This window comes from Magnolia sinica, chromosome 17 (assembly GCF_029962835.1).
Source record: "Magnolia sinica isolate HGM2019 chromosome 17, MsV1, whole genome shotgun sequence".
In the NCBI taxonomy this organism is placed as follows: Eukaryota; Viridiplantae; Streptophyta; class Magnoliopsida; order Magnoliales; family Magnoliaceae; genus Magnolia; species Magnolia sinica.
The window spans coordinates 63,905,134-63,924,296 of NC_080589.1; the positions used below are offsets into that span (position 1 = coordinate 63,905,134).

At 40.7% G+C, this 19,163-nt stretch overlaps 1 protein-coding gene across 1 annotated transcript; it reads left to right on the forward strand.

The window, feature by feature from the left end:
• Positions 1-16,027: 16,027 nt before the first annotated feature.
• LOC131231337 (LOB domain-containing protein 29-like) lies at positions 16,028-17,605 on the forward strand. The gene is made up of 2 exons (XM_058227508.1): positions 16,028-16,685; positions 17,024-17,605. The coding sequence occupies exons 1-2, from the start codon at positions 16,407-16,409 to the stop codon at positions 17,432-17,434; spliced, it is 690 nt and encodes a 229-aa protein (XP_058083491.1). The 5' UTR covers positions 16,028-16,406; the 3' UTR covers positions 17,435-17,605.
• The last annotated feature ends 1,558 nt before the right edge of the window (positions 17,606-19,163 follow it).

Genomic DNA, 19,163 nt, shown 5'->3' on the forward strand with positions numbered 1-19,163 from the left:
AGGAGAAATCCCCATCACGCCACATTTGCATAAAGACGACACTGCCAGCGTCACATCTATGTTGCTGACCCGACACCGTGTGGTGATTTTAGCCGTCTACCCACTCAAATCAAGGGTCTACCAAAGTTATCAAGCCACATGGCTGTGTTTTGATTGTAGGGTGTTTACGGACATCTGATAACATGGAGTTGCAGGCCTGTCAATCCAACTCATGTCAGTCCGACTCATTAGTCATTTCTAAGTCATGCTGGGGACTTTTTCTATCCTATCCATTTTGATTTTAAAGGTCTTTTGGACTGGTCAGGGAAGGTTTTATTAGAGTGGCGTGCATTTTGGGTTTCCCAAGGGGTTTCAACAGTTTAGTCAAGATTGGATTTTTGCTTGCTTGATTTACTAATCCGGTCCGTCGATTGTTCCCGTGACATACCCAATTCATGTGGCTGTTCAATTTTTCCCAAGTCACCTAGAGATGGATTTATCAAATCCTATCTGAATTTCAATGAGTAGTTCGCTCTCATTTCAGGCGGAGTGTCTACACCAGTAGAACAAAGGAAAATATATTTGAGGCCCGAAAAAACCATAGACATGGATCATAAGTTTCAAAGAAAAAATGGACCTTATAATGTATCCCACATTTCCCAATTGGACCATCTTGATCAATTAATGGGACGTTTCTAATCTTTTAATGGCTAAAGGAAAAAAATTCATTGACAGGAGGCCCACTAAAACAACGGACATGGATCACGAGATTTCAAGAAAAAATGGATTTCAAGACATCCCACATTTCTTAATTTAAAATTCAAATTTAAACAGGCATACAGCGTGGTTGACGAGGACTCCAAGCCCATACCCCTACATTGATATGTTCTAGCACGGCACGTGGGAGTCACATCCAATCCATCCATCAGAGAAGACCCACTACATAAGCAGCTTAGCCCACTAGTCAGGTGGGCCAAACTTTACAAAACAAATGTACGGCTCTGAGAAACTTTGCAGGAGTTTCTAAGCCGTCCACTCTTTCCAACATCGACCCCACCTTGTGAGTGGACCAGATATATATCTGAGAGGAAAAATGTAAATGGTCGGATGGTAGGAATCATCTGATGGATGGATAGGGTTTTTACGCGGTGACTTGTACATGAGCTGTCTTGTAAACGCGTGTGGGTCTTTGCAAAGCTGGGTTGATGATTTTCCTTGGTCAAAGTTCCTGTAAATCAAGTTAAGACAAACAGGTTTGCTAAGCCCACACGCGTGTGGCTCCTTGTCCATCCACACCCAACCACACGTGCCAATCCAGCCAAGTTAAGATCCACGATTTCCATCAGGTGGGTCACATTTATTTAGATCTTCTTGTAAAAACAATCAAGCCTTTTCCCTCAAACAAATGGACGGCAGAAACAAAATTTCCTAACCATCCATCGTATGCACTGTGGCCCACTAAAAAAGCAAAGTGACCAGATTTTTAAACCAGGAGATCTAAAGGGCCATGCCCCACCTGATGGAAAGACCGGATCTCGTACACGTTGTGTTGATTGGCACGTGTGCTTGATTTGGATTCCCAGAGCTCCACACGCGTGTAGGTATAGCAATCTTGAATTCTTGATGGAGTTAGTTCTCGTCCTAGTTTCTCCAAATTGTCTCCATATGTGGTGGAATTTCTTGGCTTTTCTGTAAGACTGGTCTTCAAGAACGAAACGTCTTGACTAACTCACCGCGGACGGTGTCACTTTGTCCAACGTGAATAAGATCTACACTGTTCATCAGGTAATCCATACCGTGTTTGTTATTTATGCAAATAAAAAAAATGATTGAAGTCTCAGGTGGGCCACCCCATAGAGAACAATATAAAATTATACCTAAAATCTTTAACTTCTCGTGGTATGATCGACTTGAGTTTTTGGCAAATGCTTTCATCCTTATGCGACACATCAGATGAATGGATTGGATGCCATATTAACACTATGTTGGACCCTACGCAAAACTAATGGTTGGATTGCCCATCTCAACTGTTTCCTATGGTGTGATCTACTTCAGTTTTTTAATCACGTGATTTTTGGCCTCTAGGGTTAAAGTAAGGCATATTACCTGATGGACGGTTTGGATCTTAAATTTCTGCCTAGCACTAGGTTAACGAAAGTGGCGCCTTCTGTGTACCTGTAGTACGCTAGCTCGGTCCAAGGAAAAAACGGTTCTTCACAAGACTCCCGTGATAGTTCACCATATTTTTTTAAAATAATAGTGACTCATTTACCATAAATGTGGCATACATGGACGTAAATCCTGAATCCTGACCGTCCATGTAGTGGGGCCCACTTTGGAAGTAGCATGATCCTAACCATTAGGGTGATGAAATGACTAATATAAATAAATAAAATGATCTGTGGTCCAAATGCACTAATAAAAAGATATGCCCCATCAATGGTCTGGATTATTATACATTTATCCTTATGGACATTGGATGAGCCACCAACATTTGAAAAATGTCTATGAATTATGATCTTGGCCTACTTTGAAGAGAAACAAAGCATCTCTATCATCATCTTGAATTGGTGTTTGTTTAAGAATAACTTAGAAAATCTGCCTCTGAATAGAACAACATATCCCCTTCTAATCAAAATTTAAATAATTATTCAAATTTTCAAGGACTCCTGAAAAATACACACAAAGGCTTGAAAACGAAGTGATCGCCTCATGTCCTTGGACCATCAGGCAATGCTACATATTCTACAATCCGTTGCCGTGGGGATCTGAGCCGTTAAACAACTTGCGGCGATGATGAACCGCACGTGACTGAACATATCTTTCTAGATTCTTCCTAGTCAAGACATGGACTTAAACCCCAAATTAAGGTTCTTGAGTCTCTATCACACCTAATCATGAAAATGATTATAGTGATAGTTCATTACCACTTCTTAAGTTGTGGTGCCTCATCCACCGTACACGTGGCACGCATGCACATCGAAATTATGGACCTCCTTGTGAAGTTCTTATATCACAAAAGTCGCAATGACCGAACACTGTGACCATCAAATGAATGAATGAACATAAAATGGTGGGCCACATTCAATTAGTAAAATCAGACCGTTAAGATTATCCAACTAGTTCGAATTTAGTGCAATACTCCATCTACAATGTGGCCCGTAATTTGGACAGTCGGGATTCCATACACGTATACAGCATATGCAATCAATGGGATAGCACGATTTTAAAAACTGTGGTGAATCATCACCGTTGTCGAGCACTGAATACACGATCCAACTGTGGGGGCCAGTTCATAAAAATATGATCGATTTATATCAATGTGGGAGAGATGTCATACAAAGAATGTATTATAAAGTTTAATTATCACTCTCATCGAGCTGTGATACTTAGATTATGAAGTTTAATATTTCTTATAGCTCTAAAAATGATGAAGAAAATATAATCATATACACACGTGCAGTGGCCCCCATCTGTGGACCATCATGTCGGTTTGACCGTACACATGTGGGCCACGTAGCAGCATCTTCTCCACACCATCTTTGTCCAAGTTCTCTATTCTTGCTAGATTTGACTCCTTGGACCAGGCTCGCTAGCAAACACAGGAAAATTCTATGTGGGGTATGAGTAGCTTCGCCATTGTGTTGAGTCACACAAATCCTTCCATGCATTCCTACCAATAAGGAAAACGTGTAAGAGATCTGAGATTTCCACTAGGTGGGCCACAATGGTTGGATCTTTTGATCAGAAGATCAGAAAGTTTCAAAGATCAGATGGGTTATAGTACACAAAACAAACGGACGATTGGTAAAAAATAGTTTTGACTGTGTCCGTGATGGCCCACCTGAGGAGAAAAGCTGCCGGATTTTTGTGGCGGAATATTTTACCATTATTTCCAACCGGTTGTAAAGATCAGATCTCGTACACGTATTCAGTATTGACACGTGTAACCGCATGTGTATGGGCAGAGATGCACACGCGTGTGGAATTGGCAAACCTCCCTAGAACGAAATAAATTCCAATTCACGAAGAATTATACGGTACGCGATCGTGTCTTTGTATAATGAATTTAGGTTTTCATTTATTACTAGTAGGGGGCACATTTTGGTAATACAGTCCAAAGCAGATTGCGTACTGAGTAAGCTAATACCCTGATCAATAGCTCAAGTGATAGACGAGTGAAGATACCTCGTGTCAACACCCAGATGGCTAACAGTGAAGTGTCAATTGACGGTGGGGGTAAAAAGTAAAAATAAAAAAATAGTCAGCTATAATGTAGTGAGTAAACTCCATGAGGCCAATGTGGTGTATAATAATCTGCGTCCATTTTAACATGTCATTCTAGGGCATAGACTAAAATTTGAAGCATATCCAAAGCTCAAGTGAGCTACACCACATGAAACATCAGGGACAATTATTTTCACAGTTGAGACCTTGCTATGGCTCAGCGATGCTTATTTGTCATCCAACATATTCACAATCACGAAATTATATATATATATAATATATATATATATATATATATATATATATATATATATATATATGGAAAAGGTACTATATATGCGCTTGGCCTCACGAGTCCGTCCCATGAGATCAAGTTGTGTGGGCCCCACCGTGATGCGTTTCAAACATCAACCCCATCAGTCAGATGCACCATTCCATCGTGGGCCTAGGTCTCAAAAATCAAGTCAATATGTGACTTGTGTGGGCCACACCACATACAGAAGTGGGGAGGGACCGTGCACCATTAAAACATTCATAATCATTTTTTGGGCCCACCGAGATGTGGTTTGCAAATCCAGCCCATCCATTATGTGTGTCCCACTTGGATGAGGGTTCAGACTAAGTTTCAGCAGCATTCAAAACTCAGGTGAGCCCCACCAAGTGCTTTTATATGTTTTAACGGTGTCTTCACATGATTTTAGATGGTATGGCCCACCTGAGTTCCGTATATGGCTGATTTTTGGGATATCCCATAATTTAGAGGGTACCCATCAAATGTACGGTGTTGATGGTCGACACACATCACGGTGGGGCCCACACAGTTTGACCTCACGGGAGCTTACGGTGAGGTCGAGCGCATAGTACCTTTTCCCATATATATATATATATATATATATATATATATATATATATATATATATATATAGAGAGAGAGAGAGAGAGAGAGAGAGAGTCATGCTCCCCTGCACGCCTACGTAAGTGCGCACCTTTGCACACATGCCATGGGTGTCTAATCTGAACGGTCCATATGATGCGGAATCCCATGAAACCCCATGCAACAAATTTTTACCTTAGCAAAGAGAAATGCAAATCAAGGGAAGAAACTGTTTTCATTTTTCATGCCCATCAAAGTTTTAGATCAAAGTAAAACTTGGTCTTGGGGGGTTTCACGAGGCGCTTCTTCACATGAACGGTTCAGATTTTGGATCCACATCACGTATGATGGGTTCTCAAAAAAGTTTGTATGTAGTACATACGAACTAGTTTGCAGGTGAGTGTTTCCGTGTATATATATGTGTGTGTGTGTGTGTGTGTGTGTGGAAATGGTACACGAGGTCAATCCGATGGGAACTTTCCATGAGGTCGAGCTGTGTGGGCCCCAGCGTAAAGTTTGTTGAACATCAACATTGTGCATTTAATGGGTCCCCTTTAGGTTATGGGATGTCCCAAAAATCAGTCGTACACATAACTCAAGTGAACCATACCATCTAAAACATGTGAAAATATACTAAAACATATAAAAACACTTGGTGAAGCCCACCTAAGTTTTGGATGCGGTTGAAACTTGGTCTCATATCTCATCCAAGTGGGACTCACACAATGGAGGGGCTGAATTTGTGAACCACATCTTAGTGGGCCCAATAAATGATCACGAATGTTTTAATGGAAGGGTAATCCCTCTCAACTGTTGTATGTAGTGTGGCCCACCCAAGTCATGGATTGATTTGATTTTTAAGCCCATGGGCCACTGTGGAATGGTCCATCTAACTGATGGGGTAAATCTTCGACACACATCATAGTGGGGCCCACACAGCTCAACCTCATGAGAAGTTCCCATGAGGTTGACTTCATAGTACCATATATATATATATATATATATATATATATATATATATATATATATATATATATATATATATATATATATATCTTCGAGTGCTAAGTTGCGCATGGAACTCTCGTGTGAACTTTTTTCTAGAACTCATCATAGGTTATGTGATTATAAAATCTAAACGGTTCATTTGAAGCAGCACCTTATGAAACTTGTTGGGCTCAATTTTTACTTTGATCCAAAACTTTGGTGGGCCATGAAAAATGAAAACAGATTTTTCCCTTGATTTGCATTTCTCTTTTCTATGGCCCACCAAATTTTTAGATTAGGGTGAAAATTTGCCCATTGGTGTTTCATGGGATTTCGCATCACATGGACCATTCGAATTAGACACCCATGACACGTGTGAAAAAGTGCTCATGTGCATCAGTGCACAGGTGAGCATGGCTATATATATATATATATATATAAAGAAGTTTTCAACAGAATAGGTTCAAATCACCTCCTTTCCCATGGTGTGGTCCATTTAAGCTTTGTACATGTTTTAATTTTGGGATTATACTCTAAAATAAGCTAGTAAAATGAATAGGCTATATCAATAAGATATATACATCTAAGTAAAATGAGCTAGTAAAATGGATGGACTACATCGATGACATATTTACATCAGAGTGGGTTCCACAGCTCTTCTTTACTTGGGTAAGCTATAGCGTGATGGGGAGCGGATCCTCCTTGTTATCGGGTGACACCGTAGTGGGTCCGTTGGGCCCAACTTGATGATATATTGTATATATGATCAATCTATCAAGCAAACGTAGCATGTCCAAAAGTGAACCAACCTCTTCGGCTGCTACGAAAAACACCATTGGATTTAAAAGTAGAATGATCAAATTCAAATTTTTCACTCAATTGGTTGTCTAGCATAATTGTTTTAGAGTAGCAGGATCACTATGACTAATTCCATTGAGTTCGTCACCATAGAACTTAACAGTTACACATACATGTTAGACACTATACTTTGATTATGTCCATCTAAAAACAACATCAACTCTGACAATTCCTCCAAATCTCAAGTGGACCATACCATGGAAACAGTGCTAAGTGAGCGCATACCATTAAAAACTTTCTAAGGCCCACTGTAAATTCATAGTGTTCATTTTTCACTAAACACATTAATAATGTTAAGCAAATCTCGATGAAGGGAAAATACAAATATCAGTTTGATACCAAGCTTTTGTAGCCTATAAAAAGCTTTGAATGGTCACTACTTTTTTCAGTACCGTGATCCATCTTAGATTTGGATCCGCGTAAGTTTTGGATAACGTAATAAAATGAGCTGAAAAAACGGATGACCACGGTGGATATACAACACATGTTATCAAGGTGGGCCCCACACGGTAAGGATAGATAGGGAAGCGGATTGCGTACTCTGTGGGTCACACAGTCATTCATGCATTTTATCCACTCCGTCCATACATTTTAGCAAATAATTTTAGGTCGTTATACCAAAAATGAAGCATATCCAAACGTCAAATGTACCACACCACCAGAAACAGTGTGAATTGAACATCTACCATTGAAAATTTCATGGGGGCTACATGAGTTTTAGATCAATTTGATATTTGTGTTTTCACTTCATCCATGTCTTTGTTATATTATGAACAGGTTAGATGACAAATAAACATCACTGTTGGCCATAGAAAGGTTTCAACAGTAGAAATCAGTATTCCCACTGTTTCATGTGGTATGGTCCACTTGAGCTTTAGATATACCTCAATTTTGGGCTCAACCACTAAAATGATCTGAAAAAACGGATGGACGGAGTGGATAAGACAAATAAAATCACCGTAGACCCGACTGAATTTACTCAGTACGATCAAAGCGTACTGAGTAACTCGCAAACCGATTTGGTATAGATAACACCCGCTGAGGTGTTACCCGAGTAACGCCTAATCCACTCCCAGCCTACTGAGCTACTCAGTAGTCGGTACGAAATCCTCTTCCAATACCCGCTGGTACATTGCATCCTGTACGTGATTAGATGGTATACGTATGGGGCGCTGTGGGGCCATCTTGATTTATATGTTTTATATCCATGCTGTCCATCCGTTTTTACATTACATTTTAATTAATAAAGAAAAAAGTGAAGATGATCCGAAGCTCAAGTGGACCACGCCACAGGAAACAGAGGTGATTGAATGCCCACCGTTAAAAACTTCTTGTGTACAACAAAAGTTTTTGAATCAAGTTGATATTTTTTTTTCTTATTAACAGGTTGGATGGCAAATAAACATTACAGTGGGCCTCAGGAAGGTTTCAACAGTGAATATCCTATTCCCACTGTTTCCTGTGGCGTGGTCAAATTGAGCTTCGGATGTAGTTCAAATTTGGAATCCTACAATAAAATTATCTGGAAAAACGGATGGACGGCATGGATATAACACACATATATCAAAGTGGGCCCACAGCGACCAACACATCACTACGACACCGCCAGGGGGTGGTGTGGGCGACACCGCCAAATCCGCGTCCCTGCATCTGACTATGAACGGACCACTCCCAGAGAAATGTCCGATATTGGAAGATCGCATCCACCGATCTTGACTCTTTCTCAGTTGAGTGTTTACCGTTGTTGTATTTTTCTTCTTAACGGTCCAATTGTAGGGCAGAAATAGAAAGGTTTTCATTGTTCAATTGACCAGAATTTTTATTTTTCTAGTAAATCCACTATGGGGCCCACTAGAAAAACGGTCTGGATTAAAAAATCAAGGGCCCCAATTTTCATAATTGCAAACAAGCGTACACTGTGCCAATAACGAGGGCCGGGTATCATTTCATTTCAATGCCTGGGGATTCTTCGCTGGGGCGCGATCCCACGCTTTGCACAGAAAACATAAAAGCTCCGTGGGGCCCACCCTGTTGTGACTGGACATCCACTTCGTCCACCATCACACCGCGGGGACGTGGAAGACCGTCATTGAAACCTTCATGGGGCCCACTGTTCTGTATATATGCCATCCAATCCGTTCATCAAGGTGAGCACCACCAGGATGAAGAGAAAAACCAACCATCAGGGGCTGTTTGTGGCATTGTATTGGGAAGTATTAGGTGGGATGGGATTAAAAAACATAATCATTACTCATGGTAGGGATTGTCCCCTGTTACCAAGGGATAAGCTTAATTCCATGCTTTGTTAGTAATACAGTGGTCCATTGAATGGATATACCCACCATCATTAGAAACTATTGACAATAACACACATGTGTTATATCTAAGCCGTTCATTTGTTTCGTACCCTCATTTTATGGCATAAGCCTAAAAATGAGGCAGATCCAAAACCTATGTGGTCCCAAAGAATTTTTCAACGGTAATTATTCGATCCCTATTGCTTTCTATGGTGGGGTCCACTTGTGCTTTAGATCTGCCTGCTTTTTAGCCCATACTCTAAAATGATCTCGAAAAATGGGTGGACGGTGTGGAAATAGCCCACACATCATGGTGGGACCTTCACAACTTGCTAACATTGAGTGAGATAGGCACGAACTCAATGCAATTCTATCTTATCTCTTCCAAGCTTTCCCATTCTTTCCAAACATGGAGCGGAATTGGCACAATTCCATCTCACCTAAGCCCATCTAATACCATGCGCCAAACACGCCCTCAGCCTAGCTCAAAACTTCGGTGGACCCAAGAAGGTTTCATTAGTAGGGTCTCCATCCCCACTTTTTCCTTTGGTGTGGCCCACTTGAATTTTGGATCGGCCATATTTTTTTTTTGTTCGGGTCCTGACATGAGCTAGCTCAATGATGGACGAATAGGATATCACACGCTCATCACGGTGGGCCCCGCAGAGGTTTTAGTTGCACGGGCTCCCTGCAACATCTAGGAAATTAGCGTCCGTTTTCAATCCTGACAAAGAGGGCCATGCGTCCTTGGAGTTTTCTCTTTAAACCTCTTCCTGACCGTCCATTTGTAGGCCACCAATGGAAAGGCTGCTATTGTCATACCGAGAAATTTTTTGGAACTAGTCCATCCACGACGGGAGACAGCAGAGCAGTGATCTGGATTACGAAATCATAGGGCCCACTTGTCAGAATTGGGACCTGTGAATCTGGTATGAAGCTTCCGCTCGCGTATCCTGTAATTCCTCTTTACTCACGAGTCACGACTGCTGTTTTATCGTTAACTGGTTTGGACTGTCTTTCCGTTGAATAGTCAACAGAAACAGTCGTAAAGGAGATGGTGAATCTGAACCGTCCGTATCTGCGGACCCACAATGGATGGTTCAAATATTAAAAGTCACTCTGATTGGACGATCCTATCCATCAAGTTACTTTCATCAAAATTGACGGTGGAAAAGTAGAAAATGTGGACTAGAACCGTCTGATTAGTGTGCATGGACTCGATTGGGCCTGGGCCATTGGATTGGTACCCACTTGCCATGTATGTAGAAGGGACATGGATGGCATACTACTTGACGGTTCTGTGGGCCCTACCATGATTTATTTGTTTTATCCATTCGGTCCATCCATTTTTCCACCTCATTTTATGGCATGATCTAGATAATGAGGTAGATTTAAAACCCAAGTGGACCACACCACTGGAAACAGTGTTTATTGAATGCTCAACATTATAAACTTATTTTAGGCCATAAAAGTTTTGGATCGATCTGAATATTTGTGTTTACCCTTCATCCAGGTCCATGTGACCTAATCAAAAGGTTGGATGGCAAATAAACATTACAGTGGGCCCTAGGAAGTTTTTAACGGTGGGTGTTTAATCACCACTGTTTTCCTGTTGTGTGGTCCACCTGAGATTTGGATCTGCCTCATTTTGGCTCATTGCTAACATAATGATTCAAAAAGGATGGACGGCGTGGATAAAGCACATACATCATGGTGGACCCACAGAGCACCGTCCAGTAGCGACGTGTCAGTGAGCAATCCACGTCCATCGAGAAGGTAGGCGGTCCACTGTCTCATTTCCCTGCCAGCAAATACATCAGTCCAGCTTAGTGCTGAGTTGACCACCGACGCGGATTGGCAGCTTGTGGGGCCCTCTTTAAAAATACTCAACGGCTGTATGGTGTGACACGTCGGCGCGAGCGGCGCATGCTTTCTCACGGGGAAATTCATAGTATACTACAAGAGTATGGTATGCAGACACGCGTACTGCGTACATACGTTCATTTCACGTGGGAGTGCATGTATATTAAATCTGTCGCGCTAACCGAAGCTTTTAACTCTACGGACGATCTCAACCCTTTGAACCGAAGGTTAAACGGGAACTCGCAACCGTTCAAATCTGGCGAAACAAAAGCCTACCAATCGGACGGATAGGATCGTTCTACCCCTATCCACGTTGGCTTCCATGATTTGAACGGTTTGAAATTGCGCATCGTGTGTATTTTCGACATGTGCATACATACATCCATCCATACTCTGGCAGAGTACTGTATTCTCTTTTCTGGTTGGGCAGCACTATGACGTCACGGGCGTTTTTTTCTACTGTGCACGTGCGCAGCAATCCCGAGGAAATACTGTGCACGTGCACGGCGATCCCTAGGACGGCCCACGGCGTGTGTCGTGACTCGCCCTTCGCTTTTTCCTACGGAGCAATGCTAACCGCACTCGCTCGAGTGCGCTGTGGGAGTGCACTCGCCTCACACGTGGAATATGGTTGCACGTACATAAGATCTGGACCGTTAATTAGGCAATCCTCAATGTGTGCATTCATTTCATCTAGAATTAGAAATATTCAGTTATCAGGTGGGCCATACACGTGCAGATAATTTAAAGCGTTGATCAATTTAGCTTGATATACGTGGCCCACATAATTATCTTTTGGATTCTGAAAGGGCTACAGATTTCTACAGTCACCTGAAGAGCGGGCCTGATCTTCTGCACGTTTCCCTCGTCTTCACGTGCTCAGCGAGTGCATCTTTTGAAGTGGTTTCTCTCTCTCTCAAGGGTGCCTACATGTCACACGTGTGGAGATCAAGCTACTCCTCAGGCAGGCCCCACCGTCATGCGCATTGATATAAAATCAGGCCTGTCCATTCAAAAGGTAGGCCACTCAAGAAATGATTGGGTCCACTCAATGTACACGCTTGTGAGATTGAGCATGTATGTCCGAGATGAACGAGTTACGGTTCGTTGCCACTCTGGAGTACAGACGGCTCTACCATCGGTGAATCAGGACCTTCCATCTGGTGGGCTTACTGCATATGAATCATGCTAGGGAAAAAAAAGCACACCAGATGCAATCGTAACCGTCAATTTGTGGTCTTAATGCACAGCGGAAATCAAGAAGTTACAAATGGTCCAAATCAAGAGGAAAAACCTATAAGTCAGATTCTTGTACAATTCATTCAAGAGTTTTTTTTTTTTCGACGATGGGTTATCTGAAAGGGGCCCACCAGTTAGGCGGTCCAGATTCACCGATCGTATAACCACATATACTGTCAAGTCACAGAGAACCTTGATATCTTAGTTGCACGACGAACTGGAAAGTTCTTCCATAAGTAACATTTCCTCCCATGAGAAAATCATGCAGCGCATGCATTCAGTATCAAACAATACAATCATATAAGGTCAAGATATCGTAGCCGTTGATTTCGTCGTAGCTCTCATGGCCCAAGTGGGCCCCACCTAAAATCACAGTGGAAAACTGTATACGAAATATCCAACGTGGATTTGCATGTGGCCGCAACAAATCCATTCATACATATTGCCTAGATAATTGTTGGTATGACAATTTTCATTCTGACCGTCCATTTTTTATGCTTTTAAGCGTATGGCCTTGATCCCCCAACCATGGTTACTTTTTCTCAGGTGCAATCTAGAGTTGATTCCTATACAAGGGTTTGTTGATCATAGGTGGGCCTAACCTATATAAGAATTCTCACCGTAACAATGAAAAAAGAATTCGTACGGGATCGTAGCTCTGGATTATAAAATGCAAGAGAAAAGAGAAAATCTACCTCTTTTTTTTTTTTTTTTTTTTTTTACACACGCACACACACCCCCACACACTCACGCTAGTGGAAAAAGGTAAAATCTACCTAACATCAGAACCAAGAGGGGTACTTGGTACTCTGGCAGTGCATGGTACTTGATACACAGGCACTCTGGAATTATGTATTTGGCTTCCATTCACTCAAAATTAAACTGGCTACAAGTACGAAGCACAGTCTAGCTAAGTGACAGTCTCAAAATAAGATTGTTTGAACAATCCTAACCTATAATTAGTGGACACTTGTTTTTTGAAATAGGACTATCACTACTTTTCACTTTTAACTGTTCAATAAATGTGCATTAATCTGATGGTTTGATAATCAGATAAGAATATATATTTTTTGTTCACGACACATCTAAATTGGGACACATGAGTTGAACAGTTTAATTTGAATTATACATGCAATTTCTTAATAATTTCTGACTGCCTGCGTATCAACCACCACATTCTGCCAGAGTACCAAAGTTTTTCTCTAGAGTTAAACCTTACATTATGCAAGGCTGGATCAGAGAGACAGAGAGAGTTATCTACTGTGTTTTTTATTTTTTAACGAGGAAGAGGCAGATATTTCTTTAAAAACAAACTTATAGAATAAGTTCATTTGGAGAGAGAGAGAGAGAGAGAGAGAGAGAGAGAGTCTTATCTAGTAATTTTATTTTATTTTTTTTCATTTTTTTTCTTTATTTTGAAATGAGAAAGAGGCAGGTATTTCTTAAAAAAACCAATCTTATAAAATAAGTTCATTTGGAGAGAGAGAGAGAGAGAGAGAGAGAGAGGTGTCTAGGTTGGCAGAAAGAACAAATAAAAGTCATTTCGAAAGGCTAAAGAAAGGCTGTGGTTGAGGCTCTTGGGATGTTATACTAATGTATACTTTAATCAAGGCATTTCACCGAGAGAGATTGGCTAACCCACGCGCGTTTATAATTTAGCCCATCTACACAGCAACTCATGTGCCAACATCGCATGTGTGCGTAAGATCCAATCTTTCCATCAGGTGGGCCCACCTTGTACATGACCCAAAAATCACACCTGTTCCCTCATCAGATAGGCCACAATGATAGAAATCAAAGAATGTATTAGAAAAACTTGTGCAAGTTTACTTTATCCGTCCATTAAATTCATTAACTGTAGCTTACCTAATTATTGGACTAGGCCAATTTTCAAGAAAGGGCATCTACATGGTGCAACTCATCTGATGGACGGCTTGGATCCTGCGTATGTGTGCTGCATTGGCGTGTGAATTGGTGTGTAGATGAGCTCCCTTTGTCGACACGTAACAAACCTCTCATTAAAACATATAAATCTATTTACATTGGTTTGGGATTTGCTCCTATTTAGATTAGTTGAACCTCCACATTATTGCCTTTCTGATTATTTTAGTAATCCCATTCAATAACACTTGCCTTCTTGTCTCCAAATTCACTCTCTCCCCCATGCTTAAGTGGCCAACAAAGTCCACATGATTGAAATCCTTATTAGATAAATACCATTTGCACCCCATCCAATTCACACACGAAAACACAGGTGTCCCACGTGTGCCAACGTGGCACGTGTGTTAGATCAGGGCCTTTAATCAGGACGGCCCCCGGTAACTTTCCTTATCTAAAAAATCCAGTCCTTTCGCTCACTGGGCAGGCGCAAGCATGGACATATTAATGGATGGCCAGTTTTCTACACTTGACATACATATATGGCCCACCTGATTAGAAGCTCATAATGATTTTTAGATTAGTAGTTGGTTACCGAGCAGCCCGGTTGATGATCGTCCAAGATCATGCACACATGTGGGCAGCTTTTGATCATCATATGCAGATGGGGCAGTCACAGATCGCATCCGTCCATCTGTGAAGATGGGGCGATGGCTGCGGGCGGTGTTGACGCCATGCACAGGTCTATTGCCACGTCGGATTGTGCGTTACGGTGGCGATTATAGAGTAGCCTAATCAGCAACCTATGCTACAAATGGACATTTGTAATCAAGTTGTAATCCTTGAAAGTTGCCTTGGTTAATGGTAGAAAAGTGGGTGGAATTGGGTGGCTACGATGGTTAATCATTAGTTATATATTTGGTGGGGCCCACATCCTCTCTAGCATAGGGTCTACATGTTGGTGGCTATGTATGACATTCGAAAGTGATCGAAAGCGATTGGTGATTGTATATGTTATTAGTTATATGACAATAAGGCATTATTGCTAGACAAGTTGTGCACTGTAACCTTAAAAGAAAATGGCATTTAGAATAGCCTCTCTCTCTCTCTCTCTCTCTCTCAGTTCTACTCTAGTGTCATTGTCTTTTGTATCATTCATTTTTAGAATATTCTTCATCTTCGTAGAGCTTTTATACAGTTTTGACATAAGTGCAAACACTCCCTGGAAAATGTACTAGAAATTACAAAAAAAAGGGCTAACTTATCAAAAAGCAAGACCCATGGAGGAAGCAAATGAAAATGGGTCTAGACTAAAGTGATAGTTCATGACCATTTATAAAATGGTGGTGAATCTTTGATTGTAGACGTGGGATAGTCGTTCTGCAATCCAGACCCTCCAAATTGATGACCCAATTGTCGATGGGGCATGACCCAAATATGAAATTGAGAAGACAGCAGTGACCATCTGATTTTTCCCTTAGAATTGGACCATCCATTTGATAGCCATCAATTGGATGGTTTGGATTCTCCATTTTAGGATTACTTGATAACCACCATTTTAAATATGGTGGCGATTCTTCACCATAAACATGGCATGGTTGTAAAGCAATCCAGACCTTCCAAATCGCTAAACCTAAACCAATCGTGGACGAAGGATAACCCAATAACTAAATTGAGACGATGATTCTATGCATCTGATTTTATTTTTTTTCCATAAAATTCAGACTACTGACTATACTACCTTTAACCATCCATTTGATAGCCACTGATTGGATGGCTATGATAGGTTGATCAGTGTCATTTTAGAGACGTGTTCAATCCACAAGCATATCCCACAATTTGGAAGGTCTGGATAGCCACAAAAGAGTGCCATATGCGAGGAGGATGAATCACCCACCATTTTCATAATGGTTGTGAACTATCATAGGAGTGGAGCCCGTGCAAATGGGTTAGTTTATGCTTACTCTTTTGTCCTTTAAGCTTCTTTGAATGGAATCTCAAATGTAGGTATTGAATTTGGAATGGGGTAAAAGGAGGCTTTCTCTAGAAAAAAATTGAATTTTGTAGGCCACTTAGCAGACCAGGTGTACTTAAAATATCCATGTAAGGTGGCCCACCTTCTATCTCTCTAGTGTTTATAAACATGGTGATAGTGCTTGCACTGGTCTGAAAAAGATATCAAAACCAAACATCCAAAGGCCAAGATGACAGGGTTTGGATCTCCTTGTGGAGCTTGCAAGTTCCTAAGAAGGAAGTGTGCTAAGGGGTGTGTTTTTGCACCATACTTCTGCCATGACCAAGGGGCCACACATTTTGCGGCCATCCATAAGGTGTTTGGTGCGAGCAACGTATCAAAGCTCCTCACGCACCTCCCGATAGCAGACCGCCTCGAAGCGGCGGTCACAATCACGTATGAGGCCCAGGCGAGGCTCCAAGATCCGATATACGGCTGCGTTTCTCATATTTTCGCACTTCGACAACAGGTTTGTACCAGATCAATAGTATCAATCACATACATGTACACATGCCATAACATGCTCAGAAGCAGCACATGTGCAAGATCCAGGCTGTTCATCAGGTGGGCACCACTGTAAACATGCCATGTGAGAGATTTGAGACACACGTGTACAAAGTGTGACCCATCTGGCTTCCTTGATATTTTGGGCCAGGGCATGTTTACAACATCCCCCACCTGAAGAGTGGCCCGAAATCCAGCGCATTTTCTCATTGAATTACATAGGGGGTAGTGTTATATTCGTTGATTTTCATGTTCAACTGAAATTGGATTACATTTTTAAAATGTTCCCGCCATTTCTTGTAGGTTGTAAATCTACAAGCACAACTAGCAGTTCTAAGGGCACAAGCAACCCAAACCCTTGCCAACAGCTCTAATACAAACCCATCAGAGTTGTATGATAGATTTCCAGCTTACCAACAAAGTGGCAATGGATTCTTCCATTCTGAAGGCTCGAGGACAGCGCAAACATCCCTTTCAGATCCATCAAGCAGTGTTGAAACCATGCTATACTGTGAAAATGGGCCCATGGACCAAAATTCCATGGGTGATTATCACCATTCAACCATGACTGAGGAACACATCTCATTTGCCACTGATGGTGGCTATTTACACACCATGGCCTCCGGTGAAATGCAAATGGATGCTAGGAAATGGGAATTCCAAGATATGGAGGACCTTCAATCAGTAGCTTTTGGACATCTTCATTATAGATGATATGACAGAATCGTTGGAGAAGAAGATATGATCGACAGTGGGTGGAAGGACGGACAGATGGACACATCTTTGTCAATTTTGGAAGGGCTACTACATACTTCTAAGCATGCATTTTCTACTATAAATAAGCAAGGCAATAGAAGTTCATAATGAAATGAAGATTAACCATTAGCTAGACATGCTTTATAAGATCTTTGGCGAATATGGAAAAACACCAACTTCATTGAAACTCTCTCTCTCTCTCTCTCTCTCTCTCTCTCTCTCTCTCTCTCTCTCTCTCTCTAAAGTGGCAAATACCTAATTTGCTAATGTCTATATTTTTGGTGGGCAGAACTCCTTCCAAGACATTCATTTTGCATCGTGCTTTCTAATCATTATTCGTATTTGGTAAATGAAAATCCATTTCGCACTAATCAATCGAGATCATACTCAAGCCCCATAAGTCCAATTTCATCAAAGACATTCGCTTCAAGCCATGCTTTCTAATTACGATGCATATTCGATCAGTTTGAACTCTATTTCACTAATCAATTGAGGTAATAATTTACATTTTGAAGATAATTGAGGCATTTAAAAAGTTTAGAATTTGTTTTTCTTAGGGTGAATGGTAATTAATTACCAGAACAAAGAAGAAAGCGTCAGAGAGGAGATCAAGCCGAGCAGCTCAATGATGCATGGATTATTAATTAGTGATGATTTTTTAAGGTTAAAAAGCAATTGTAATCCAAAAGAAAGATATTCAATATTTTCTCCCTTCATTGCTAATATCCGTGTTGGAAATGGAAATCAAATCTTCGATGTTTCATTTCAAGAGATGCTACTTTAGAAAATCATCTTTCTAGGATCATTTCTTAGTAGTTGACAATCCATGTAGTTATCTGAGCATAAGCTAACACAATTCAGGGTTCTTAACAAAAACTGTTGCTTTCTCGAATTATCATAGTTTTAACACAATAAGGGGAGAGTTTAAGACATGGAAGTGTTTAACTCTTAATATTCTCTATTTTCTTATGAAAACCTGTTAAGATGATAGAAAATATGGAATAAAAACCAATTAATGAATATTTTGGGTGTAAAGGAGAGAATATTATGCAGTTATTTTCATTGCAATAATACGTTTACAAGACTCCTAGAAAATATAAGCTAGCTAATTAGGGCTATACGTTCCTGAGTGAAGACGAGGGATAAATGATTGTTGGGTTGCAACTTTAGAAACCTGTTTCTTTCTCTTTTCTTTTTTCTAACATGATTTTGTTAAATCCATCCAAACAACATTTCCAGATAAAATCAATTTTCATGAACTAATAGCTCAGAATAGTACCAGTTCCACACAAATGTATGTTTAAAAGAAATCATTTCAAGACTATCCAAATGATCCTCATGTTTTCTTAGAAAAAATGATAATTACCAAAACAAATAAAGGAGAACAAGAAGCAAGTTTCATAGCCTAATTACTGTAAGAAGCAATAACCTGGGACTAAAATTCCTTATCTTGAAATGCCTCATGGACTTTTCCAATGGTCTCTATCATCATTAGTTTTACCCGAAGGGTGAAACCCTAAAATCTATCACGTCTGAAATTGAGAGACATTGTTCATAAATCACTATTCTTTTCTAAGAACTCACCCACAACCTCACTTTCTCTGAGAGACAAGCTTTAGCCCAAAAGATTCCAATTAGGGGTTATTTGGTTGTCCGGGAAAAATAGCCCCTATAGAAGTGAAATCTA